This window comes from Hyaena hyaena, unplaced genomic scaffold (assembly GCF_003009895.1).
Source record: "Hyaena hyaena isolate Hyena2069 unplaced genomic scaffold, ASM300989v1 scaffold_218, whole genome shotgun sequence".
NCBI classification, from domain to species: domain Eukaryota; kingdom Metazoa; phylum Chordata; class Mammalia; order Carnivora; family Hyaenidae; genus Hyaena; species Hyaena hyaena.
The window spans coordinates 1,995,775-2,022,828 of NW_024080851.1; the positions used below are offsets into that span (position 1 = coordinate 1,995,775).

General features: G+C 55.7%; 1 protein-coding gene across 2 annotated transcripts in view; it reads right to left on the minus strand.

Annotated features, from left to right (window-relative positions):
* Positions 1-1,280: 1,280 nt before the first annotated feature.
* The window catches only part of OGDH (oxoglutarate dehydrogenase), a 64,960-nt gene continuing 39,186 nt past the window's right edge, over positions 1,281-27,054 (minus strand). For both annotated transcript variants that reach the window (XM_039243007.1, XM_039243008.1), the window contains exons 5-23: positions 22,075-22,190; positions 18,417-18,571; positions 18,159-18,305; positions 17,844-17,934; positions 17,233-17,412; positions 15,091-15,219; positions 8,476-8,655; positions 8,069-8,221; positions 7,387-7,489; positions 7,065-7,193; positions 6,725-6,875; positions 6,354-6,481; positions 6,072-6,250; positions 5,636-5,707; positions 5,092-5,220; positions 4,687-4,759; positions 2,735-2,898; positions 2,475-2,629; positions 1,281-2,217 (exon numbers count right to left, since the gene is read on the minus strand). In XM_039243007.1, coding sequence (XP_039098938.1) covers positions 2,097-2,217; positions 2,475-2,629; positions 2,735-2,898; positions 4,687-4,759; positions 5,092-5,220; positions 5,636-5,707; positions 6,072-6,250; positions 6,354-6,481; positions 6,725-6,875; positions 7,065-7,193; positions 7,387-7,489; positions 8,069-8,221; positions 8,476-8,655; positions 15,091-15,219; positions 17,233-17,412; positions 17,844-17,934; positions 18,159-18,305; positions 18,417-18,571; positions 22,075-22,190 — 2,555 coding nt within the window. In that variant the 3' untranslated portion in view covers positions 1,281-2,096. The remainder of the gene's footprint in view (positions 2,218-2,474; positions 2,630-2,734; positions 2,899-4,686; positions 4,760-5,091; positions 5,221-5,635; positions 5,708-6,071; positions 6,251-6,353; positions 6,482-6,724; positions 6,876-7,064; positions 7,194-7,386; positions 7,490-8,068; positions 8,222-8,475; positions 8,656-15,090; positions 15,220-17,232; positions 17,413-17,843; positions 17,935-18,158; positions 18,306-18,416; positions 18,572-22,074; positions 22,191-27,054) is intronic.

Below are 27,054 nucleotides of genomic sequence, written 5' to 3' on the forward strand. Positions count from 1 at the left end.
CTCTCACTTTCTCAAAAGTAAATAAACATTAAAAAAAAAAAAAGAAAAAAAAAAAAAAGAAAAGGGCCCTTAGGGGATTAGGGGATGAGTCCGTTGGGGAAGGGCAGGGAGGAGGGGTTAGGCAACATGGGGAGGGGACAGCTGAGCCGGAGGTGGGGAATGCGGGCAGTGTGGCCCCAGACCGTTTTCTATGGTCTCTGCTAGGTTCAGTGAGGGGAGCTCACTGCCCCACAGAATTTAGGGCAGAAATAGGTTCCACATTGATTCCAATTCTATTGCCACTGGAGAAGTTGGGTGGGCACCTCACCCCAAACCTGGCCAAGGTGGGTGAGGCCTCAGTCCCACCTGGGCCACCCCCAAGCCCCTCCTTGCCCAGATCACCGGTCCTGGGGCCTGCAGCCCCCTTGGGCCCAGGTCCCCCAAAGCAGCAAGCTTCAAGCTGGTGCAGGAATCCCAAGGGCTTCTTGGTCCAGAACAAAGCAGCAACATCCCTCAGTAGGCCCATACACACTCATGTGCGTACACTAACATGTGCAAGCACACACTCTCCCTTCCCGAAGCCCCCTCTGGGCATGCAGGATGCTCTTCCTTCACAGCAGGGGCAGGGACAGCCCAAGGGCGAGCAGACAAGAGCTGCCCAGTGAGGTTTGAGCACCACCTCCTCAGGGAGCCCCACCCTCCACACTCTCCCTCACTGCATGGTCCACATAGTCCACACGGCAGCAGCGAGAGGCAAGGTTCCTTCCCGGCACACGTCTAGACAGGGGCCCCCAGGGAAGGAAAGGGGCTCCCGACCCAGCCAGCTGCATCTGACATGGGGCCCTGCCCCCCCACCCAGCCCCCGTCTGCATGGGGCTGCGGTCACTCCAGGGCTGGAGGACCCACGGCCGAGCCCAATGGAACACATGGGACAATGTGAAGAGATTCCAAGAGGCCTCAAGAACAAGGGACCTGGGTGTGGTCTAGATGTTGGGGTGGCTGTCAGCCCATGTCCAAACCCAGGACTTTCCCTGAGCTCGCTTGGTGAGGAAACCTGCTGGCCCCTTGGAAGCTGGATGGCGTGCTGTGAGCCCCAGATGGCGGGACTCTTGTCGAGGGGGACACTGGGCCGGTTCCCCTGCAGAGGTGGTCCCCAGGGGAACGGGTGGGCCAGCTAGAGCCCAAGCACAGACCATAGTGTCGCAGGCAGCACCGGGCATAGTCTGTACCTGTGACAGTGGCCATGCAGCGGAGGCTGCCTGCTGGCAGGATGGGGGCACAGAAAAAACAACACGAAGACGGCCCGAGGGTAACTTTGTTTATGGGTCAAGCCAAATGCAATGCAAAACTGTTTTTGTTTTTTTTAACCAAAATAAATAAATCAGATCTGTCCTGTGATGGGTGAGGGGGGCTGCCCCTCAGCCCCGGCCTTCCTGTTCTCCCCTGACCGGCTGTGGCACAGCCCAGACGAGACCCTTTCCGCCTCCACAGCGCTGGCGATGAGGGAAGCGGGACATGGGAGTGGGAGCTGGGTTGTGGGTGTGCGGGGCGGGTGGTGGCCACGCCCTGGCCTGCCCATGAGCCCCGAGCCCCACACCCTGTGGCGGTGGGTGCAGTGTGCACAGCCCCCACGAGTGGCCCGGACCCCTCTTGAGGGCCGGAAGCGGACGTCGCAGAGAGCGGACCTGCCCTCTCTGTGCCAGGTCAGGTGCAGGCCACCTCCCGCCCGCCACCCCATCTAGCGCCTCAGTTCACCGCACAGTGGGGGCCCCAGCAGAGCCCAGACCTCCCTTCGGGTTGGGGAGGGGAGGAGGGTATGAGGCTGGGCCCGCGGGGCGGGAGGGCAGGAGCATGGCAGACCCTCTCAGGTCACTTGCAGGGGCCCCTCTCCTCCACGCGGATGCTTGGTGGGACAGAAGCTGTGGTGCCTGGGGGCAGTTGGCCTGGGGGGTGGCCAAGCACTGGGGTGGGGGAGAGCAGCCTAATGTTAAGCAGGAGGGGGTGTGCGGTGTGGTGGACAGCAGAAGTGCGGGCAGCCCTGAGGCACTATTCTTTAGTTGAAAAGCGAGGGGCAGCCGTGGCATGGAGGGCAGCGGCCCAGGAGGCCCAGGCGGCATCTATGAGAAGTTCTTGAAGGCGTCCAGGTCGAAGGCTGTGTCCAGGAGGCGCTGCAGCTCTGTGAGGTGGGTCTTCTTGTTGCCAGTGGCCGGAGCCGCGGCTGGATCGCGGCCTGCGTACCTGTGGGGGAGTGAGGGGGGGTACCATGGGGTCATAGTGAGCTCGGAGCCACTGTTGCCCCAAGCCGCGCCAGCTCCTCAGGCCCAGCCCCTGCACAATCCCCCCAGCACCCCCACCTAGCCAGCTCCCCAGGCCCTACCCCTGGCCAGACCCCCTCCCTCCACCCAGTTCCCCAGGTCCAGCCCTTGCTCAACCTCCTGCCCCCGCCCCTCCAGCACCCCCACCTAGCCAGCTCCCAGGCCCTGCTCATCACACACCACACAGGCTTGGCGCGGTTGATGGTGGTGCGCAGCCGTGGCTTCACATAGTCATAGTAGCCTTGGTTCTTGTGCTCCTCCTGGCACCAGGCCAGCTCGGCGTTGGGGTACTTGCGTACCTCCTGCAGCAGCAGGTCAAAGGGGAACGGGGACAACTGCGGAGCAAGGAGCTCCCGTCAGATGGGACGGGGCCCTGGGCGTGGAGCTCAGGGGCCGCGAAGAGGGATGCAGGCACCTGCCACGGAGCCACCGGCCCCCACCTGTTCGATCCTGGTTATAGCCACCTGCTCCGCCATGCCCCGGGCCTTCCGCTCACGGGTGAGGTCGTAGTACACCTTGCCGGTGCAGAACAGAAGCCTCCGGACGTTTGCTGGGTTCTGGGCCGCCAGGCCGTCTTCGGGGATCACCCGCTGGAAGTGGGTTCCTACGAGAGAATCCCCACAGCCGGGGGTCCTCTCAGGACCTGGGGGAGGACACCCAGGGCCCGCCCACACCAGCGAGGGTCCCCCAGGGCGGGGCGGGACACGGGCTGGTGCCAGAACACGCAGCTCCTGGCGCACACCAGCCTTGGGGGGCCCTCGAATCCATCTGGACCCAGAGTGCCTTGAGAAGCACATTTTGTGTGGTGCACAGTAGGCAAGGCCAGCCCTGGGCGGCAAGTGACACTTGCTGGGAATACTCAGATTCCTAGCGCTGGGCCTGACCCAGGGTGCCATCTGGAAGCGATGTCCAGAAAAGGGTCTTACTTAGCAACACACATGACACACACACATTTGTGCTATGGAACTTCCCCCATGTGATACAAAAAGCCCACCACGAGCACCAGACTTGGGGCTGAGAAACAGAAGCTCTTCCTCTAAGATCAGGAAGAAGGTGCGGACTCCACGGCCACCACTCCTGCCCAACCTCGTGCTTGGAGTCCTGGCCAGAGCAGTGAGGGGAGAAAGGAAAATGAAAGGCCTCTGAACTGGAAAAGGAAGAGGTAAAATGATCTGTGGGTACATGGCCAAAACCCTCAAGATTAGAAGGAACCAATGCAACGAAGTCACAGGATAAAAACGTCCACGCTCAGAGCTCAGGTGCATTTCTGCAGACTAACACTGCCTGATCCAACGTGCACAAGAAAGCCCCCGTGCACCGGCATCAGTGGGACGACCGGAGACGGTGAGGACTGGTGACGAGAACCGTGAGGCACTGCTGAAAAGCACTGAAGACACAAGTGAACAGAGACATGTGTCCCTGGGGGCTGGGGGGACAGGCTTACTGCTATTCCACGGTCACGTCTCTGATGCCGGATTAGTACCCTCCACGCAGAGAGAACCACAATTCAACAACAAGGCAAATAGCCCGACTCAAAATCAGCCAAAGCAGGGAACAGATGATTGTTCAAAGTGGATGCCCAGACGGATGGCAGGCGTGCGACGGGGCTCAGCATCACTGTCACACAAGTGCAGAGACGGGCTCCTCGGGGCTGAACATGAGCTGGCGTGGCTGCCGCGGACAACAGTACAGTCGTTCCTCAAACCCCAAGAACAAAACTACGTGGGACCCGGCAGCTCCCCTGGGGGGACGCGCCAAGCGAGCTGAAAGCAGCCTCGAGAAGAGGTGTCTGCACACCCACGTCCACGGCAGTGTCTCTCAATTGCTTGAACATGGGGGCAACCGCGTGTCCACTGACGGCCGAACAGACCGCGTGAGTGGGCCACCTGCACAGGGCCAGTTGTCAGCCAGTCATCAGCTGCAAGGCAGAATGGGTCCCAGCACCTGCTCTGTGACACCTGCGGGGCAGGATGGGAGTGCAAGCGGCCAGACACAGGAGGATACGGGCCACATGAACACACCCACGTGTGGGGCCCCTGCCGGGTGAACCGGACACGGCAGCGCGGTGCTGGCTGCTGGGCCCGGGGGATTCAAACAGATTTAAGAGGCTTCAACTTGACTGAAGATGAAGGGGGTCCCCCGACCCAGGAGCTGGGGGTCTCTGTGGGTCTCACGGCACACCCTCCTCAGAGAGGAGGCCCCTGAGGTCACACTTGCTCATCACCCCTAAAGGAGGCCCAGGGCACCCAGGCGCAGGCTGCAGACGGGGGGTGAGGGGCACAGCACACACACACAAGCTCTGACTTCTGGGCGGTCGTCTTCACTGGTGTGTGTGCAACGACCAAACGCACGGCCAGGGCCACAGGAAACCATCGCACACCCCCACACCTACCTGAGAGCATCTCGTCAAAGCTGGTTCTGGCCTCGGGGTGCCGCAGCAGTGACTTGGGGGTGAAGATGATGAGCTGGAATGGAGGAGCACAGGCCCGTGATGGATCAGGCCCCATGGGGTCTGGAAGGAGGCCCAGCTGTGCGGCCAGGAGCCCCGTGTCCACTCCTCCAGAACCTGTCCCAGCTATGCTGAGCGCTGGTGCCCCGACCTCTCCTCAGGGTCCCCGCCTGCAGCCAGGCTCTGCCTTCACACCCACTTCTCCATTAACACCCTGCTCAGGAGCCACTGGCTGGGACCCCACTGGGCATACTGCCCACAACCGCCCGCTCACAGGTTCATCCTCCTGCTGGGTGGGGGGCCCGGACTTCTCAGGCCAGGCCTCTGGGTAGGGACCCCCCGACTGACCGGCTTCCGGAAGGGCAGGAGGATCTGCCGCCGCAGCACATGGAAGAAGTTGCCGGGCGTGGAGCAGTTGACGACGACCCAGTTGCAGTCATACAGCTGGTTTATGTCGAAGTTGGCCTCCTCCAGGTTCTGCAGTGTGAGGGAGAGGCCGCAGGCCGAGCGGCCTGAGCTCCTGTCCCCGGGCCTCAGGGCACAGGCCCTAGCCCAGGCTAGGCACCTCGGCTCATGGCCTCAGGCACCACGGCTGCATGGGTGCGTGCAGGAAGAGACCCCGTGGGAGCTCCACATGCCCTCATTGGGGCTGTGTGTCCTGGTCCCTTGCCTCCTCTCCCTCCTCTGAAGACCATGGCCTTCAGCCGGGTCTGGTCTGCTCTACAAACCCCCTCCCAGTAACACTGTTCCACCAAACTCCTCCTCTATAGTGTCCACCTGACCCAGCCGCACACGGCTGCTCCATGCAGGCTCTGAGGCAGCGCCTGCAGCAGCAGGACAGAGCCTGGAGCCTCTCACTTCGGGGCGGGGGTTGGGGGGGTGCTCTGCTCACCGGCAGGACATCTGGGTCATCGTTGCACATCTGCAGGAACCGCTCTGGCCGGGCAGAGGAATGTTCTGGACCCTGGAACCAGACACACAAGTTAAGACAAAAGGTGCACGTCATGTCTCTTCCTTAACAGACTCGCATCATTTCTGGTCTGAAAAACACCAACTTCCGTCGACCTGCTGATGTTTCACTCCCCTTCCCTCTCCCAGAACACAAGGAGCACCTCTGTGTAAGGACAGGGCCCACAGCCTGGCTCCAGATGACCCCTCCCAAGGGGCCTCCGCAGTGAGGACAGTCCTCCAGGCCCAGGGTGGGGATGTACGGGGAGGTGGCCTGCACCGGCACCCCTGCTTCTCACAGAGGTGGACCGGAGCTGCCTCCTGCCCTTGGGGACGGGGGAGAAGCAGACATGCCCCAGTCTGGAGGGGGCGGGGCTCACCATGCCCTCCATGCCATGGGGCAGCAGCAGCACGATCCCATTCTGCCGCACCCACTTGGCCTGGCCTGGGCAGATGAACTGGTCGATGATGCACTGGGCCGTGTTGTGGAAGTCACCGAACTGTGCCTCCCAGAGGACCAGGGCATTAGGACTGGCCATGGCAAAGCCCAGCTCGAAGCCTGCAGAGCATGGAGGAGGAGCAAGACGGACCTGAGCCAGTGGATAGGCGGGCAGGGAGGGGAGGCACGGCAGGGGGGCAGGCCTGTGGGCCGTGGCACTCACCCAGGACCCCGTACTCGGACAGCGAGCTGTTGCACACGGTGTAGGGGGCCTGGTTGGGCCAGAGGTGATTCATGGGGATGCAGGTCTTCTTGTCCACGTTCTGGTCGTGGAGCACATGGTGGCGGTGGCTGGGGTGGAACAGCACAGCTTAGAGGTGGGAGCACCGGGGCTCTGTCCCGACAAGGAGACCCACGTGGTGGTCCCTGCTCAGCCGAAGTATCCACACTGGAGCAGGGAAGGGGTGTGTCTGGGCCAACACGGAGCCTCACAACTGCTTCTTGGCAGTGATTTTCTTCTCAGGATACATGCCAGGGCCCTCCCCTCCCCTGTCCTGCCCTTTGTAAAGGCTACCAGACCACGGAGAGCGTTACCTAAAGGTGCCCCGCTCCACGTCCTGGCCACTCAGCCGGATATGGATGCCCTCTTTCAGGAGGGACCCGAAAGCCATGTACTCGGCCAGGGCCCAATCCACGGTCCTGTTCTTCACCAGCTCGCCACGCGTTTTCAAGATCCGGCTCAGCCCTGCAGGGACAGGGTGCTTGCCAGCTGTCACAAGAGCAGTGATTCCTCTAGCCAGCCCCTGGGGCCCTGACTTGCCTCCTGGGACAGTGGGGAGGGGAGCGCAGGGAGGGCGGCAGTGGTGCTTGGTGCTATCCCCCGCCCTCCCACTGGGCCTCCACCTCTTGGCCCGGGAGGCAGACGCTTCCTCACCTCCATGAATGGTGAAGTTCTCCACGGGCACAGAGCTGGCCACGTTCCCAATGTGCGTCAGAATGTCCTCCGTCAGGCCTGTGGAGGGGCAGGTCATGCTCCTCGGCTGTCCGTCCAGAGTGAAGAAGCCTAGGACAGAAGGCCCAGCTGATGCATAGACGCCACCATCCCAGAGCCACACTGAGGCCCCTGGAGGCGCTGTGGGGATGGGTGACGGGTGCCTGGTGACGCCCCCTGCTCATTAAGCCAGGGGGAGTCCAGAGTGGCCCCCAGGGGCGCTGTGGGGGTGGGTGAGGGTTACCCGGTGACGCTCTCCGCTCACCAGGCCAGGGGGAGTCCAGCCAGTGCTTGATGTGCAGGATCTTCTCGTCCTTGGACCTGGTGAAGGCCTCCTCACAGATCTTGTCATACTTGGAGATCTCCTCCTGGAGGGCAGGGCATGGCACGGCTGTCGGGAGCACTGTGCACCACGCTCTGGGGCTGCCCTGTGCGCACCCACTCAGAGGCCAGGGAGGGGCTGCTGGCTTATCTTTCTTACCTCCAACGCTTTCTTCTCTTGAGTCTGCGGGCTGCAGATCTGCTCAAAGCTGGAGCCCCTGCCCCTGCCTGTCCCCCTCCCCTGCCCCGCCTACTTCCTTCCTTGCACACTGGCCCAGTTCTCATAACTCCAAGGGCCACCTGGAGGGGACGCCCACGGTGCCGCCCCAGCGCTGGCCCTGACCTCCGGACAGCCACTGAGGCCAGCCCTTCCTGCCTCCATGCCCTGAGCACCTGAACGGGCCTCTCCTAATCAGCCAGGAGGGACCAGATCTACACCAGGCCCTTCACCTGCCCCCCTGGAACGGGCACTCAGGTCCCATGTTCTTTATGAGCTCCCCACAGCCCAGACTGCCCAGAAATCATGCTTGGAAATGTTGCGGATGTAAATATCTTGCACGCTCTCACTTGGACCCTGAAGCTCCGCGCACGCGGGAAGCACCCCATGGCCCCGGGCCGGGCCGCACCTCGTACTCGGGCTGGTTGACCACGCCTTGGGATACCAGCAGCTCTGCGTACTTCTGCAGCACTGGCTTCTGCTTGCGGATCTGCTTGTACATGAGGGGCTGTGTGAACATGGGCTCGTCCATCTCATTGTGGCCGTTGCGCCGGTAGCACACCTGGACACAGCCAGAGATGCCGGTGTCAGAGAAACACGTCTGCCCCCTCTGCGCGGCGCCTCGGTTTACCTCCTCTAGAATTAGGGTTCTATGTCTCCTTCACCCCAGATAAAACAAGAGTGACCTGGGACCCACTAGGATGAGACCCCAGCTACTTTGTTTCACGGCATGGCTCACCGGGGAGGGGGCCTCAGGAGTTCTGGGGAGGGGCAGCCAGGAGCCTGCTCTCCTGGACACAGATGGGGGTCACTCACCAGGTCCACCACCACGTCCTTGTGGAACGTGCTCCTCCACTCAGCCGCCACCTTGCACACATACATGACAGCCTCTGGGTCATCTGCGTTCACGTGGAAAATGGGGGCATTCACGACGCGGGCCACATCAGTGGGGTAGGGCGAGGAGCGGGCCATGCGTGGGTCTGTAGTGAAGCCGATCTGTAAGAGACACCCAGGTAGGGTGGGTCGAATGCCACCAGCTGGCAGCCACCTGCCTTGCCAAGTCCTCAAGTGTCTATTCAGGTTTGTTTATTTAAAAAAAATTTTTTTTAAATGTTTTATTTATTTCTGAGAGAGAGAGAGAGAGAGACAGTGGGAGAAGAGGAGGGTCAGAGAGAAAGGGAGACACAGAATCCAAAGCAGGCTCCGGGCTCTGAGCTGGCTGTCAGCACAGAGCCTGATGTGGGGCTCGAACCCACAAGCCATGAGATAATGACCTGAGCTGAAGTAGAATGCCCAACCAACTGAGCCACCCAGGTGCCCTTGTGGTTTCTTATTCTGTGAACAAAATCCATACATGTTCGACACACTGAGTTTGGAAGACAGCATAAAAAAATTAGTTAATTTAAACAAAGTTGCATGTCTTTCCAGCAGTTACAGTGTAAACATCTTTGTGTTTTCCTTTGCATGTGCATACATGTAACCTATGTTTAAAATTCTGAATACTATTCTATAATTAGTACTTTGTTCACATGAGCCACTGTGCCTTTGAAAAGTTAAAGCCTTCAGAATATGCCTTATATTTTAGATGTACTAAAAATTCTGTATACAAAATTTTCTAACCTACATTTAATACTTGGGTTTTTTTTTAAGTGTTTTTTTTTTTTTTCATATTTATTTTTGAGAAAGACAAAGTGCGAGCAGGGTAGGGGCAGAAAGAGAGGGAGACACAGAATCTGAAGCAGGCTCCAGGCTCCGAGCTGTCAGCACAGAGCCTGATGCGGGGCTCAAACACAAGAAGTGTGAGATCATGACCTGAACTGTCAGAGCATAACTGCCTGACCCACCTAGGTGCCCCCAATAATACCTGTTTTAATCAAATGCTTTAAACACAGAAAGCATGACGATATGTTACCGGTCACCTGTGAACTCATGCAAACCGTCACTGTCAGACCTTTCGACACTCTTTAGGAGAAGATGCTCCGTTTCTGCTAAAGCCTTCATGTGGGCAGCAAGTACCCATAAATAACACACGCTATCTTCCCAGGCTTGGTAACTTTAAAATTTTGATACAGCTTCAGGCTTATGAAAACAAGGTTGAAGGAACAATACAAAGAATCCCAGAGTCTTTCCTCAGGTGTGCCGGTTGTTTCCATGCCGCCTTCCACGGCTCGAGCTCCTTCCACGTCGCACCTGCCAGCACCCCCACTCTGCCTCCTGAAGCATTCAGGGCTGAGTTGTAGAGTCCCCATTTCCTAAAAGAGGAGCACGGCCTCACTAGCCTGACCAGCTCCACATCCCAGAGCGAGTTACCTGGCCCATGATGTCCACACACACTGTCCCCGGCCCAGCATCCAATGCAGCACACCACCGTGTGCCCCTCTCATCTCCCTTAATCTGGAAGGCTCCCCGCCTCCTCGGTTTTCGGAGGCACTGGCATTTGTCCATGATGGTGGACATTTAGTTTGTTCCGGCCTGTGGTCAACCCGCTGTCGCTGGACACATTCCCACACAGGGTTCGTTCAGCAAATGCAGACTTCATGTGCAGGGGAGCTGAGGCACAGGGCCAGCACTGTGGACGTTTCCGGATGCCAGCGACCTGCTCTTCTGAAGTGTCCGTGTGTGGGGCTCCTGGGTGGCTCAGTTGGTGGGTGGTCGACTTCCGCTGAGGTCATGATCTCACAGTTCGTGGGTTCAACCCCTGTGTCAGGCTCTGTCCTGACAGCTCAGAGCCTGGAGTCTGCTTCAGATTCTGTGTCTCCCTCTCTCTCTGACCCTCCCCTGCTCATGCTCTCTCTCTGTCTCTTTCTCAAAAATAAATAAAATGTTAAAAAAAAATTAAAGAAAAAAAAGGGTGTGCGCGCGCGTGTACCACACGCACCTGCCAGCAGTGAACGAGTAGCGTGCATGTCCTCTCACGACACTGTGACTTTCTCTAGGACACCAGACATTCTGATGCTTCCACAGGACTGCTTCCTAACGGCTTGGCCAAACATTAAGCAAAGACGTCTATTGTTGGGTATATAGCCTATTCCTACTTTTGTCATATGAACGTGGTTTTGACAAACACAGAAAAGGATTTAGCATCCGATGGCTTCCTCAGGAGAGAACTTTAGAAAGTCAAATCTGAGGCACATTCTTAGCAAGACAAGGGCCATGAAGGCAGCCACTCATCCTGCTACAGATCTTACTTCACGCCATGTCATCATCTGTCGCATTAGAATCAGTGAAGAGACTAAAGAAAATGCTTGCTACACTGCAGCTCTTACAGAAGGCTGCATTTACCATACATTGCTTTCCCATAGAGACGAGAGATGGTCAGAAACCGATGAAGATGCTCACTGACGACAGTTCTGATGGACACACCTTCAACAGTTTCCTTGTTAGGGAAACGAGTGCAGGGACTGGAGAGGCAGTGATCACAACATGCACACTGTTCTAGAATCTCACAGGAAGGTCAAGACCTCAGTCCCTTGGCCGCCCTCCCCAATATCCACCACGGTTACCAGCTTCCGTGTCTTCAGGCACATGTGGAAGTGTGAACGCACACACATGGATGCAGGGAGACAGTTGTGTGTGCGCTACCGTCTTGCGCACATATGGACCCGGTAGGCTGCCTCAGCAGTGTACGCACAGAGCAGTCTTTATCATCGTGATAACCCATAACCCTATTCATGGGCCGGGTGTTATTCCGAGCATTTTATGTACATTGATTTTCATGTGTTGATTCACGTGGGCCATGCGACACACGTGTGGAAACCCCGTAGATTATTTGCCCAGCTCTACAATGACCTCAGGATGGAGACTCGTGTCTGGTATGGCTGCATCAGCGAGGTCTTCAAAGACCCTCCTGAGCGGACGCGTGGTGGTGCTTTGCCAGGAGGAGGACCCCAGGAAGCGGGACTGTTGTGCCAGCCAGAGGCCCTGAGGGTACATGGGTTACCCTCCCAGCCCTGGCTGGAGCCCTGTCTCCCTCAGGCCTGTGGCCGGTTCCTGGCTGGAATAGATTTGGTTGCTGGAGATCTTCTACTGACACCTGTTTTCTGGTCATTACCACCCGTCACATTCTTGTTGCATGAATCGTTTACTTATAGAAAAAGAGCTCTTATGCTTCCAGGGCCTTCTCTCTTCTGTGCTACATGGGCCCAGCTTCTTGGGCCATTCCTGGTAGGGTAGTTTCCAGACACCACCATTCTGGGACACTCTCCCCTGGACCCGGTCCCAGGAAGGTGCAACTGGAATGCTTAATTTTCTGTCACAAGAAGTCTGACACACCCAAGGCTTACCTGTGCTGTATTTGTGTGATGTGGTTCTTAAATCAGAAAGTTATTGTTTCTATTGCAGAGAAGAAGGGTTTCACCCCAGTGACCTAAGAAACCACAAGGAGGGGAGCCTGGGTGGCTCAATCAGTTAAGTGTCAGACTCTTGGATTTGGCTTAGGTCATGATCTCATGGTTCAGGGGTTCGAGCCCCTTGTTGGGTTCTGTGTTGGCGGTGCACAGCCTGCTCAGGATCCTCTGTCTGCCCCTCTCCTGCTCGCATTGTCTCTTGTCCCTCAAAATAAATAAATATACTTAAAGAACACCAGCAGGCACAGGCGAAAAAGACAGAGGACCAAGACACTATTGGACAATCACCACCCTGCTGCACCCAGCCCACAGAAAACACCATGGCTCTGCACCCCCCCATCAAAGATGTCCAGGAAGTGAGCCTCACATAAGATTTAAGTAAGACCAGAGTCTCACAACATAAAGCTCAAAATGTCCTTATTTCATCTGAAAGCCATTGGAATGTCGCACCAACAATCGGAAGAACCTCAACTTGAGGGCGAGAAAGCAATCAGCAGCTGATACTCGACAACACAGGTGTCATCCCGGGATGACAGTCTGCGGGGCCCTCCAAAGGGTACATAGAGCTGCCCTTGGACCCCACAATCCCACTCCTGGGTACATGCCACACAGAAGCCTGTGCCCAGAGCAGTGTTACATACATCAGCCAGAAGGTACAAATGCCCAAATGTCTGTCAACAGACAACACATTGACGAAGCCATAGGAGAGCCGTTACACGGCCATCACAGGGATAAATAAAGCCCTGACTATGATGTGGCTAACGGCTGTGTAGGCCTGGGGAGCAGGGGGCAGGTGTGGGACAGCTAGGGGACACAGTTTCTTCAGATGACACGATGTCCTACAAGTGTGAAGACCCTGGAAGCCGCTGTCTGCTGTGGGAGCACCAGCTCAGTAAAGCTGCCGAGATGGACAGCACGCGGGGCAGAGCTCCAACAGCGTGGACGGGAAGGGACCCAAGTCTGGCCCTGCATGGTCGAGCTCCGAACACGAAGACAAGGGAAAGGCCTTCCGTGACGAACACTCCGGGCCGTGAAGTTTCCTGCTGGCAAATTCCACTCAGCGTTTACAGAGAAGTAACAGCTGCTTTACGTGAGCTTTTCCAGAGAACGGAAGACGAGGGAGCAGTCCCCAGCTTGCTTTAGGCCAGTGCTCCCCTGACAGCCGGCCCAGGCCAACGCGGCCAGACCCTCGCACAGCCGTGTTGTGTATGAGAGGACACCAGAGTCCCGCCCTCAGGGGAGTTCACCGTCTGCAAACCAGTCGATCATCTTCAGAGACGCGAAAAAGCATCTGAGAAGACACACCAGCTTCTCATGATAAATACCGCCCACAAACTGGGAGCCACTTACAAAGGACACGGACAGAAAACCTACTGCAAGCACCACTTAGTGGCCAAGACTGAGCGCTTTTGTCCTAAATGGGGAACAAGGAAGGGATGTCAACCCTCCCCAGTTCCACGCTGTGCTGGCGTCCTGGCCACGCAATGAGAAAGAGAAACAGACAGGTAGAGGGCGACACGGACAGAAAACCTACTGCAAGCACCACTTAGTGGCCAAGACTGAGCGCTTTTGTCCTAAATGGGGAACAAGGAAGGGATGTCGACCCTCCCCAGTTCCACGCTGTGCTGGCATCCTGGCCACGCAATGAGAGGGAGAAACAGACAGGTAGAGGGCGCCTGGGTGGCTCAGTTGGTTGAGCGTCCGACTTCAGCTCAGGTCATGATCTCATGGTTTGTGGGTTCGAGCCCCATGTTGGGCTCTGTGCTGACAGCTCAGAGCCTGGAGCTTGTTTCGGATTCTGTGTCTCCCTCTCTGACCCTCCCCTGCTCACGCTGTCTCTATCTCTCTCTGAAATAAAAACATTAAAAAAAAAAAAAAAGAGAGAAACAGGTAGGTTGGACAGGAAGAAACAAAACTGTCTCACAGGGAGATAGGACTGTTTATACAGAAAATTCCGAACTATCACAAAAAAAATTACTAAAAGTGAGTTTAGTAAGGTTGTGGGCTACCAAATGCAGAAAGGACTAGTTCTTTATCCTGGTAACAGCTGGACATTAAGGTGTTTAAAAAGTATGACAGCCCCCACACAGTGAGATACTTCGGTGTAAGTCTCGCAAAACATGTGCAGGACCTGTAGGCAGGGGAGCACAAAATACCCGAAGAGAAATGAGAAAGAATGAAACAATGCAGAGAGTTACGTATTCTCAGATTAGAAGGCTCAGTGGTGTTGCGGCGGCAGCTCCTCCCTAAGGGACATGTCGGCCCACACACTCTGGTCACAATACCAGAAGTCTGTGGAGACCGACAAGCTGCTTCTACAGCTTGGATGAAAAGCCTACCAACTTGGAAAAGCCAGAACAGCATGAAGAAGGAAGGAAGAAGGAGGACTGCCGTGACAGCCTCCACTCGGCAGAGCGCTGTCATCAATGTGGCATCAGCAGAGGAGACACATGCAGGTCAGTGGAAAAGAACAGAGTCAGACCAGACCTGCAGACACGCGGTCAATTCACTTGGAACAATCCTTTCCACGGACTGTACTTGAACAAGTGGGTATCTCCACCCACCTTGAAGCTCCAAATACATCACAGGCTACGGTCTATAGAAAACGTGAAACTATAAAACTTCCAGAAGGGGGCGAAAACCTTCGTGATCTGGGCAAGGAAAAGTTTCTTTAGATCTGATATCAAAAATGCAATCCAGGGGTGCCTGGGTGGCCCAGCTGGTTGAGCGCCTGACTTTGGCTTAGGTCATGATCTCACAGTTTGTGGGTTCGATCCTCGCATTGGGGGCTCTGTGCTGTCAGTGCAGGCTTCTTGGTTTCCCCTCCCCCTCCCCTGCTTATACGCTCTCTCTCAAAAATAAACGTTAAAAAAAACAAAGACAATGTGCATTGTCTACATTTCTTATGAAAGACATATCTTTATAATCACAAAAGAGCAACTATGATAAAAAAATGGGCACACGTCCTCCTACATAAGATTGATGTGAGTAGTGCCCTCGGGAGGAAGTCTAATCACAAACCCGACGCTGTGGCCTTGGTGGTCTCTGCCACAGAGACACAGAGGCCACCCGGAGCCCGGGTTACCTGGTTGTTGACGACCACGTGGACGGTGCCGTGAGTCGTGTAGGATGGCAGGTCGCTCAGGTGGAAGGTCTCGTACACGATGCCCTGGCCGGCGAAGGCAGCATCTCCGTGCAGAAGAATGGACATGACCTGCAGACGTGCAGAGGAGACACCGACTCCAACAGAGCCCCGACCACTGTGTCCACAAGGCACCCCAGAGACAGTCACTATCTGCTTTTCAAAAAATAATGTGTTTTGAGACCATTTCAAACTTGGAGAAAGCAGCAGGAGGACATAAGACCGCCGGATCCCTCCCAACACGTCCGCTCTGCACCTGCACACCTTCCACAGAGCCCACAGACGCCATGTTGGGCACAGCATGGGGGACACTCCCACCAGAGCAGCAGTGACTGGGAGCAGCTCATCGCCTCTTCTGTCTCCGTGGCCCGGACAGGCCCTGGGTTCCACGGTCCTTTGCAAGCAGGCTCAGGAATTGTGCCCTTTGTGCCAGGGCACACCCAGCCGTCTCCCCCATTCACTCAGCATTTCCCCTGGGTCGTGAGGATGGTGGGGGCCTCTGCAAGGACCTCTGTATCCCGCTCCTCACCAAACTCTGCCTGGCAGCGGTCACTCCTGCACATGTCTGCTGGTGTTCTGGAAGAGCCTTCCTTCTTGCCTTTTGTGTGTCCTACTGTGAGCTCACGGATTCCTGTTCTGAATGGAGGCTATAACCGACTAGTGGGACAATGACTCCGTAGCACCCATTTGCAGATTCAGCGTGGGTGCCCCGTGCCGTCTGCTCTCTGGCCTGGCAGATGCTGGGCCTCCCACTGCGTGGCCCCCGCACAGCCTGGAACTGGATGCTTCTCTGGGAGCCTGCTCCTTGAGCAGAGCGCGGGATCTGAGACCAGCATTTGTGCACACAGGTGTTTCCTGGTCTGCGGGTCTCTGGCAGGATAAAACTGCTCCGCACCCTCCTCCCTGCACATCCGTGAGCACCTCCTGCACCACAAGACACTGTTCCCGCTGCCTGGACAGGTCCCTGGCGCCCCTGCTCCTGATGGCCTCCCGTGTGTCCTCGGTGCCAGGAAGGGAGGGTCTGTGATGTCCTTCTTGGGTACAAAATCTAGATCTATTAAACAGAGCCCTTGTGTCTTGCCTCTAGATGCTCATGAGGACAGGGGGACGGAGGACATGGGGGAAGGTGTGTGCAGGGGCCTGCTCTGCAGGGGCTCTGGAGAGCAGCTCGGAGGACAGTGGGAAGGACCGTGGGGTCTGGGCTCAAGGCTGAGGGGGTGGGGCTCATCCTGGGCAGCAGCCCTCGTTAAGACCCGGGCCTCTACAGGGCCTCACATCGCTTGGCGGGACCTATCAGTGCTGTTGCCTGGAGCCCATTAGCTGTGCCCTACAGCTTTTGCCTGTTTCCTCCCTTTCTAGGACATTCCCAGTGCTCCCACTGAGCGCTGCTACGGGGACAAATGAGGACACCACACAGCTTCCTGCGATCTCACTCCCTGCCTGGCTCCAAATGCCTTGGTGTGTATCCTAGTCCAGGACAATGGAAATGCTGGAGGCACTGGTCACAATGGCCTCCTCCCCGGCCACCACACGTTGTTGCTGGTCCCTGGGGCTGCATAGGTCCCTTTCCTCGGGGAGTTCCCTGGGCGTGGCCCTCACATCCTGCCCCTTCTCTGTGAGGGCATCCATCAGCACAGGAACCACTTCCTGTTGCCAACGCCATGCTTGGCCCAGACCCATCGTTGCTGACGACAGCATCCCTTGTCGCCCTCTAAGCGCAGTACTAGAGGGCCTACAGGATTTTGATCATGGAACCTGGTAAACTAATGCTTGGCTCCGCCTATAAAGAGCCTGACTTGTCTAAAGGCAGTGCCCTGCTCTGCCCTCAGCACACTCAACACGCCTCTACCCCAGCCGATCTTCGTCTACAGAGAAGGTTCTTTCCTGTAGGACCGGCTTCACCACAGACATGATGGTGGCAGTGGCCCCTCTGGCCCTGGTCTGTGCTCACCTCCTGGGAGAGAGCACTCTGAAGGCGGCACTAGGTCACCATATACGACTCTCTCAAAGTCTGCTCAGAATACTTGGTTAAATTCCAGAAACTCGAGGTTTGAGATGCGACTGGGCCAGCCCTCGCAGCCTCACCTTCTTGCCCTCCGTGTCCCCGCAGTAAAACTGCTCGGCCTTCGTCTTGCCCATCACCACAGGGTCAGCAGCCTCGAGGTGGGAGGGGTTTGCCACCAGCGACAGGGTGATGTTCCTGTCGGTCACACGGTTGATCCGCCGGTGGTACATGCCCAGGTGGTACTTCACGTCCCCGGAACCCTGACACACAAAACGCCGGTCTTGGCCCTCAGAGCGAGGTGCTCAGGCTCCTGTGCTACATCTCATCCCAGGACCCTGGGCCCAGAAAGGCTCTTCCCAGGACCCCTGACCTGGAAAGGTCCAGGACCCGACCTGGAAAGGCTCCTCCCAGGATGGCTCCTGCCCATGGCATGGGGAGGTGGTCCCCCGCCTAAGGGCACATCCTGGATGCACCCTCCCTCACAGGAGGCCTGGCAGGAGGAGGCTGCTGGGCCTTTGACCCGGTGGCTGGCTGTCCCCCTTCTTTTCTTGGAAAGGACGGCCCTTGGGCACCTCCTCTGTGAGTAGTTTGAGCCCCTGCCCCTGGAGAACATCCTGAGAAACATGTGAAGAGGGGGGTCCCTGTGGGCTGAGCTACGCCAGATGTTTCTAAGAGAAAGCAGGGGCCTCACCTCATCAGCTGCCTCCAGCTTTGAATCGAACTGGCAGAAAATCTGCTCCAGCTCCTTCCTGATGACGTTGGCAAGCACATTCAGCCGCCCCCTGTGACACAGGGACAGTGAGTGGGGTTCAGCTGCTCCGGGCACCCGAGACCAGGGTGTGGTGGGAGGAGGGAAGGTGGAAAACAGAGAAAGGCCACTGCCCGCAGTGAGCACTCTGCCCTGAGCCTCTGTTCCACCAGCCCTCTCAGTTGCAGCCTCACAGGGTCGGGGTTGGGGGGGAGGCTCGTGGGGATCGTCACCCGGGGCAGGAGGGTGGGCGGGCACCTGTGGGGCATCCCCATGATCACGTAATCCACTCCATTCTCACTGGACTTGTCGATGATGGTCTTGAGCGCAGGAATCAGCACCTCGCACCCCTCTAGGCCGAAGCGCTTCTCAGACGACCACTTTCGCTGCAGGAAATCCTCGAACCTAGATGGGAACCGAGCCACCCTGAAGAGCTAGGTCACCGGGGCCAGCGACGCTCACACGGCCTGCAGCCACGCCCCCTGGAGCACCTCCTGCCCTGCACGCAGCCCCCACCTGGTAGACCGCACGAGTCTGGCCAGCAGGGTCCGCTTCTCCTCGTTGGTGAACTGCATGATCCCCGGTGTCTCGAACTTCTGCCGGATCCACTGGCACTGCTCCAGGTCGTTGATGAACATGAACTCCACCCCAATGTGTTGACAGTACGCCATCTGTTTCACACACACAGACCCCATCAAGGCTGCTTGCCCAGGGCTGGCGGCCACCCACCCAGCCAGGACGCTGGGACACAGGCGGCAGAGCTGGCTGTGACCTGGGGCAGAGATCAGGGTGGTGGCAGGCCTGGGCCCACAACCCCCTCTCGCTGCCAGCATGGCTGTGAGATGCTTCCTTGGAGTCACACTATGCCCAGTGAGTAGGGAGCAAGAGCCATGGGGCCATGGTACTTCTCTTCGTGTCAGGAGAATAGAAGCACCTGCCAGGGGACAGGAGGATTCCCTGAACCCAAGGCCAGGCTGTGTCTGGTGCCATGAGAAAGAATGTGACAGAGCTCAATGGCTACTGAAGATTTGCAGGTGCTTAGATTTTAAATTCTACTTTTAACAACTGCCTCATCCAGGCAAGGCTGGATCCTACAGCAGAGCAAAGGGCCGTGAATGGAGCAGGCATGTCCCACCCACCCCTGGGAGAGAGGCCACATGTCCCGTAGGAAGCGTGGGCTCCATGGACAGGAAACGGTGAGAGAGGGGACAGAAAGTCCAGGAGGGCCCAGCCTTGGGTGGGGGCCCTCCACCTCCTCCACCCACTAGCTGTCCAGGGTGAGAGCAAACCCCAAATCGACACCCAAGCTAAAGAAGAAAGCACCTGGTATGGGAACACAGGGCGAATTTACAGACCCCAAAATGTCTCCAGCAGTCACAATGTCCAAGCACTCAAGAGCACCGGGTTCTGTATGTGCCCGATCGATTTTCACAACAGATATGGAGCCTGCTGGCGCAGGGCAGGGTGAAGACATGCCCTATGCCCCTCGCTCCTGCTGTTTGTGGAGGAATGGGCATCTCTGCACACCACTCCACGGTTGTGAAACAAAGGAAGGTTTGCCCTGAGCTCAAAATAACAGCAAGCACCACAGTTGCCCCCATCATGCTAGCCAGGAGGAGGAAGACCTCGTCTGGGGATGAAGAGGAAACGGAGCTGGGAAGGGCCCGGGTGCTTCAGATCGGTTCATTAACCACGTCTCTGAGGAGGTTTCTGGGTTACCTGGGAGGGCAAGAAGCCCAGAGCTGGGGCTGCTGGGCAGCCCTCCCTGACGTCACTATCAGCACTGGCTTCACGGTGCTCAGACTGACCCACAGAAGGTCTCATAACATGGCTCAAACAGAGTGCTTGTTAACCTGAACCCTCCTCCATTAGCTTCAAATAGGTCTTCCAGGGGCCTCAATCTGAGCTGCAAGGCCCAGAGGGAGGGGATGTGAGCTGGAGGGGAGAGTAGGAGTAAGGGAGGGGGAAGGAAGGAGGGAAAGGAGAAGGGGGGAGATGGAGACGAAAGCAGGAGAATCCCCCTTCTTCTGGAAGGGGACAGGAAGGGGAAAGGGGAGAGGAGGGAGGAAAGAGAAGTGGGGAGGGAAAGGGAAGGGAAGGGGGCAGAGATGGAGGGGAAAGCGGGGGGGGTAGGGGAAGGGAGAAGAGGAGGGTAGGGGGAGGAAAGAGGGAGGGGGAGGAAGGAAGGAGGCGGAGAAAGAGGGGGGAGCCTGGAGTTCTGGCAGCACACACGCATGTGAACATCCGCACCACTGGTAGGCTGGTCTGCACAAATGCCTGGCCACCATGAGTATGGCACTGGGGTGGGGACGTGGGCACCCTGGGAAGGCACTATGGTCAAGGTCCCACGCCTTAAGAGTGGGCTCCTGGGCTAAAAGAGAGCCATGGGGCTCTGCCCCCTCCTAGTGTGGAGGTCAGGGTCACTGGGGCCTCTAGCTGGAGGAGGTCAAGCACAGGGCTATGAACACCCTCCCACTGTGCTCCGGCAGGGGAGGAGGGCTGAGTTCCCCACTGGAGACCATTTTTGTGCAGGGAAGGAGGGGCAGGTGCGCAGTGTGAGCTCCCACACGGACTGGTCCAGTCCCTGCCTTCCAGAGAAATGATCAGCCCTGAGATGCCAGAGGCAGCCACAGACAAAGGTGTGGTGTGCACAGGTTCATCTGGATGGGGACAGGTCTATAACGAGTGCCATTTCCGGGGTCTAAACCAGGAGAACCCCTGGGTCAGTCATGTCCCAGAGAAACAGAGCATGAGCACACATGGAATTAAAGTTTTTCTAATAAGGCTGAATTAATCCTCAGACTATTCAATGTACCAACACGTTCTCTCTTCAGATCCTCTAAACGCTTCCAGTGCTCAACCACCACAGGGGCTGCTAGCTGTGTGTGACAGAGTGGGCCCACAGACTGCAGTCAAGGTGCAGACAGGAAGAGGAGGGACCCAAAGGTCCATCGCCTTGGCTATTCCTGTCCACCCTCCCCTCGGATGCTCACCTCTCCCCCATGTCCACTTTCCCTGATGTCTACCTCTCCCCCCGACGCCCACCCTCCCTCCCCCTCATGTTCTCCCTCCTCCATACCCACCATCCACCCTGATGCCCACCTCTCCCCACACCCTTATGCTCACCTGTCCCCCCATGCCCACCCCTCCCCGTGTCCACACCCCCATGCTGGCACCAGGTCACTGAGTTTCCACATTTCACCCTGCAACGTGGAAGTGATGAAGACCAAGCTGAGGTGCTGACACCACAGGAAATTTGTTACAAGTTAGACCATGTCACCAATAGACACTCAGACCTTTCTAGGCCACTGTAGCCACATGTGGTACCACTGAAAGGAGCACTCTGATCAGACCCCACTGGCTGGAGTTGGGTCCCCATTGTCACACCCGAGTCACAGTCTGGGGCTCTGGCTCAGCAGATGGAGGAGTGAGTGGTGGTTCCAGGGCCCGGCCTGCAGACCTGCTGCCTGGTGACGTACAGCTGGGGCTTGCTAGGGACACCGGGGGCCACCGCAATTCAGAGCAGGCATGCCAGGCAGCGCCCTGGGCGGCTGCACGAACCTGTGAGGAGCCTGCTGTGGAGTCCACATGGACTCTCCACCCTGTGTAGACGGCAGGGCTAGACACTGACAGCTGGCAACAGAGCCCCGAGCAGCCGCGGAGTGTTGTGTGCGGCGCCCGGCAGGCTCTGTGAGACCCAAGCTCCAGAAACGAGAAGGAAAGGGAGAAAAAAGCAAGGGTGGAGTGAGCAGAAGGACCTCTGTGTGGGTTGTGGGGGTGCCAAGCAGCCTGGGGCTCATTCCCGATGGGGGCCAGTGGGTGGAACTCGTGCTCCGGGGTACCTTGCACCCCTGAAGTAAGCTCCCATTGAGATTGGGACACACAGAAATGTTTTCTCTTCTACAGTTGATGGTAGAAATAAAAAGCATGAATCTTTATCTACAAATAGTAAAGATGCTCCCTGCTTCCTTACATTTAAAAAAAAAAAGCAGAAAACAAGATAAAGAACTGTCTCATCCGGAGGTTCCCCACCCCGTTTGGTGAAGTGCCCCCCCCATCTTGTCTGGAAGCCCTCCGCCCTGCCTGGAGGGCCCCCCCCCATCTGGAGGCCCCTCTCCATGCAGGTTTTCGACAAGTGCACTAGGCTTCTGTGGCTGCACCCCGCACCCCTCACCTCCAGCCGCCGGATGATCTCCCGCAGAGGAAGCGCCGACTCCTGCCCCCCAATGAACGTGGTCGTGGGCAGGTGGAAGACTTTGTCCAGGTCAGACTCGTCCAGCCCGTAGAACCCTGCATGGCGAGGAGAAAGGGGCACAGCCACACGGAGGCCACGGTTTATGAAAAGGGAAGGGAGTTCCAGGGGAAGAGAAAAGAAAAGAGCAAAGTCATAAAAATCTCTGGCCCATATGAGAGAGAATAAGTGGTATCTTATAGCTGGGAACACAAGCTTTAGCAATGAACAGCTGGAAATATTCCTGGCATTGTAGGTAAGCAAGAATAAAGTTCATTTTACAGGTATTATTAGTCTAGTGAACTAATTTTTCAAAATTTAGGCAACAATGTATTTCAAGGTCCTAAAGACACAAATTTTGACTTGAAAAGGTATGGGGTAAGTTAATCAGAAAGCAATGAGAAGCAGTTAAGGGGGGAATTCAGGTAGAAAGGGAAGAACTGCTGTAGAACAGGGCCAGTGTCTTATGTGCGGAGGTAACGGGCAGGGGATGGGATGCGAAGGCAGGGGCCAATGCCGCCCGGGACGAAGGGTGTCCCTCCCTTCTGGGAAGCGCACGCCCGCACCCATCCTGCACACGGGACTGCGCAGGCACCTCCCCCCCCCAATCCCACACCAACACGGACCTACTGACTAATCGCTAGTATTTCCTATGCTGCCAACCATCAAGGCGCCTCCTCATCTGCATCTTTCAAACTGACAAAGACGTGAAGGGAGGGCTCTTTCTCGGGCATGAGATGCTTGTTCCGTGTCATGCTAAGTGTCACGGGGAAGGGACCCGGTGGACTGTCTGGTGACACGGCAGGCAGGGGTGACGGCAGGGCCACTTCACACCAGCAACCCAGATACTGGGCCAGACGGGGGGCTCTAAGCCAGCACGCCGAGGTCTCCATCACCTGGCCGTGCGAGACAGTGTCCTGGCTTCCGCCTCCCCGAGTGGCAACGAGGTGCGACGGCCCAGTGTCGGACTCAGGCACTTGCTGGCAAATACAGCTGTGTGTCTGAACCGCTGGGAGGCATGTAAGATCACACATCTCCAGGCCCCACCCCCAGAGCCGGCTTGCTGGTCATACGTGGGCTGAGAGTCCCCAGGTGTTCCCATTCAAGCTGCTGTGGGAACCGTAGCCTTTATGTCTTTAACATGTCTGCACACTTTTTTTTTTAATGTTTTATTTATTTCTAGGAGAGAGAAAGAGAGAGAGAGAGAAAGCGTGAGCAGGGGAGGGTCAGAGAGAGGGAGTCACAGACTGAAACAGGCTCCAGGCTCTGAGCTGGCAGTCAGCACAGAGCCCGATGCGGGGCTCGAACCCACAAACCGAGAGATCATGACCTAAGCGAAAGTCGGATGCTTAACCAACTAAGCCACCCAGGCGCCCCTGCACACGTTTTTTTTTAAGTTTTAAAAGCAAATTCTGTTTTTCAAACACTTTTTGCTTTATGTTGCTGGCTTTTTCACATGGAGGTAGCAGTTTTGTGGGTGACCCCACATGCCCGTGTCCTGCTGCTAGTCGGCCTGGGGAGACCCTGGGCGTTTACAGCCCAGGATGCGGTAGGTACAGAGGGCAGCCAGAATCATTTGGGTGTAGGGGGAGGGACATTTTCTCTAGCCGATGAAGACACCAGGCGTAGCTGCTCTTGGGAGCATTCTGACCCAGAGAGCCTCAGCCTGCCATGACCTTTCAGCATAAAGAGCCCCTGGCCTCAGCATGCAGCTCTTTGCCTTCATCACCTGATCTGACTACTCAGGGCCGCCCCTGCGAGCCTCCGCACAGCCAGCCCTGCTTCACGTGAGCAATGGAATGTCAGACACCTGTTTCTGGGAAGGTGGAGCAGACGTCTTCCTATCTTTTCTAACTGCAACTAGAAACCAGACGTCCTGTGTAAAACACAGACAATGCCAAAGGGTGGAGAAGAAGGCTGACCAGCCAGGGAGGCCCCTGGATTTCCTTCTGGGCTCCTATATCCCAGACTTGGGGCAAAGAACCAGAAACCTGGGGCCTCCTGCAGGATAAAAAAGTCCCAACCAAAGCTGCTCTCTCTGAAGGGTCGGGAGAGGGGCAGCCGAGCAGGACGGGGAGCTTCGACAATGTCGACTCTACCCAAGCACGCAGACCACACTCTTGCCAGGCTGCCGTGCATTCTGATCTGTGGCCCGTCCCCAGGCTTCAGGTCCAGGACGCCCACCCTGACCTGGCAGTGAGGAGGCGGCCCCTCTCTGCCGCGGCAGTGTGCAGACGAGCCCTATCACAGAGCTCCGAGTGACACTCCAAGTCTGATAATACCCACACGTCCTGGTCTCAATAAAAGAATCCCTTACAACAAGAACATCTCAGACCGAATGAGGAAAGATAAGCAACAGATACCAGCAGCCGGTGGCACGGACGTTGGGGATTACCTGGCCGGGGCTCCCCAGGAGCCGTCGTCAGACGACTGAGCAATGAGAATGTGACAGAGACAGTGGGGAAACGAGTCTCTGCAAAGACTGGGGATGCCAAGAAAGACCAGATGGGAAACTCTGAAACTGCAAAACACAATAACCACATTAAAGTAGACAGATAGGCTCAAAGGCAGAATTTTAGGGGTCATAGGACTAGGGACCCTGAAAACAGAACAGTAGAAATAAACCAATCTGAAGGACAGAGAGAAAACAGACTGGGGAATGGATGAAGAAAACCCCGGAGACACGTGACATAAAACGAGACTGTGTTGTGCCCACGAATCCCAGAAGGGGAGGACGGAGAGGGAAGCCGAAAAAAGGGACTCGGAAAATAATGGCTGAAATGCGCCAAACATGGCCAAAGACTTTAACCCACAGATTCGAGAAGCGGTGCGAACTCACATGAGAAACCCAAGTACAATCACGCCAAAACACGGCATAAACTTCTCAAAATTAAAGACGAAGAGTCTCGAAAGCAGCAGGAGTCCAGGACACCTCACCTGGAGGGAAAACCGTTCGCACGACCAAGGGTTTCTCATCAGGAACAAGGGGGCAGAGTGGGGTCCGCACAGGTTTCCGGAGCGTGAGGAAACAGCCATCTCCCCAGAACCTCGTGTGCAGAGACAATATGCTTAGGAACGAAGGGGAAGTGAAGACATCCTCAGCTGCAGAGAATGCAAAGAGTCTGTCACCTAAGGAATGGCTATTGGAGGTGGTCTACAAAGAAAGGAAGTGATGTCAGAAGGGCTCTTAAAGGAAGCCAGGACATGGAAGGCAAAAATACAGTCAAACAAAGCAGACTCCCACTCCTCCTGGATCTTCTAAATTTGATTTGATGGTTGATGCCAAACTTCTGATCTGTCTGATGTGGTTCTGAATGTAGGCAGAGGAAATATTTAAGACAATTTTACTTTTGGGGTGCCTGGGTGGCTCAGTCGGTTAAGTGGCCGACTTCGGCTCAGGTCATGATCTCACAGTTTGTGAGTCTGAGGTCCGTGTCGGGCTCTGTGCTGACAGCTCAGAGCCTGGAGCCTGCTTCGGATTCTGTGTCTCCTTCTCTCTCTGACCCTCCCCTGCTCACACTCTGTGTCTCTCTCTCTCTCAAAAAAATAAATAAACATTAAAAAGACAATTTTACTTTAAATGGGGAAGGTAACAGGATGTACAGGGAGATACACTTTCTATACTTCACTTGAACTTGTAAAACGGTGATGCTAGTAGACTGTGGTAAGTGCTATATATATAGTATCATACCTAGACAACCACAAAAAGCAAAAAGAAACCACTAAAAACACAAAAATATGACCGAAAATACTATATACAAATAAAAAGTGGGATTTTAAAATGTTGGCTTGGGGTCCCTGGCTGGCTCAATCAGAAGAGCATATGACTCTTGATCTCGGGGCTGTGAGCCCAATATTGGGTGTAGAGATTACTTAAAAAAAAAAAATTAGTAAACTTAAATAAATAAGTAAAATTTAAAATATAGGCTTAAAGACCCATATGAAGTCAGGAAAAAAGGCAAAGAAATAAAAAAAGACAAAAAAGAAAAAAGTATTTGACTTAAGCTCTAGCATAACAATAGTTACGTTAAATATAAATGAACTAAATATACTAATATATAACTATATAACTATAATATATAATATAGCTTATAACTAATATAATAAACTAAATATACTAATTAGAAGACAGAGATTGACTAAAAAAACCCAAAAAAACCCAAAAAAACAGGACCCAACTATATGCTTGTCTAAGAAATCCACTTCAGCTACAATCATACAGACTAAAAGTAAAAGGATGGAAAAAGATATAACATGTATACCCAAGCAAAAGCAGAGGTGGCTCTATTATTATCAGCTAATTTAGAAATCAGAGCAAAGAGGGGCACCTGGGTCGCTCAGTCGGTTAAGCGTCTGACTTTGGCTCAGGTCATGATCTCATGGTTTGTGGGTTCGAGCCTTGCATCGAGCTCTGTGCTGATAGCTAGCTCAGAGCCTGGAGCCTGTTTCAGATTCTGTATCTCCCTCTCTCTCTGACCCTCCTCTGTCTGTCTGTCTGTCTCTCTCTCAGAAATAAATAAAACATTAAAAAAAAAAATCAGAGTAAACAAAATTACTAGACACAGAGGGGGTGTCACATGATGACAAGTCAATCCACCTAGGATACAGGAATCCTAATTCCACATGCACCCAAGAGTGGAGCTACAAAATATGTGCACCAAAAACCGAGGACCAAAAGGAGAAACAGAGAAACCTACAGCTAAGGTTAGAGACTTCAACTCTTCTCTCTCCGTAATTCATTGAAAAAGTAAATAGACAATTGGCAAGGATGTAGAAGGACTCAACAAGCAGCAACCAACAGGATGTAATGGGCACTGACAGGACACATCACTCACAGCAGCAGAACACACATTCTCTCCAAGTGCCCATGGAACATATGCCAAGACAGACAACACGCTGGGCCATAAAAATCCTCAACAAGTT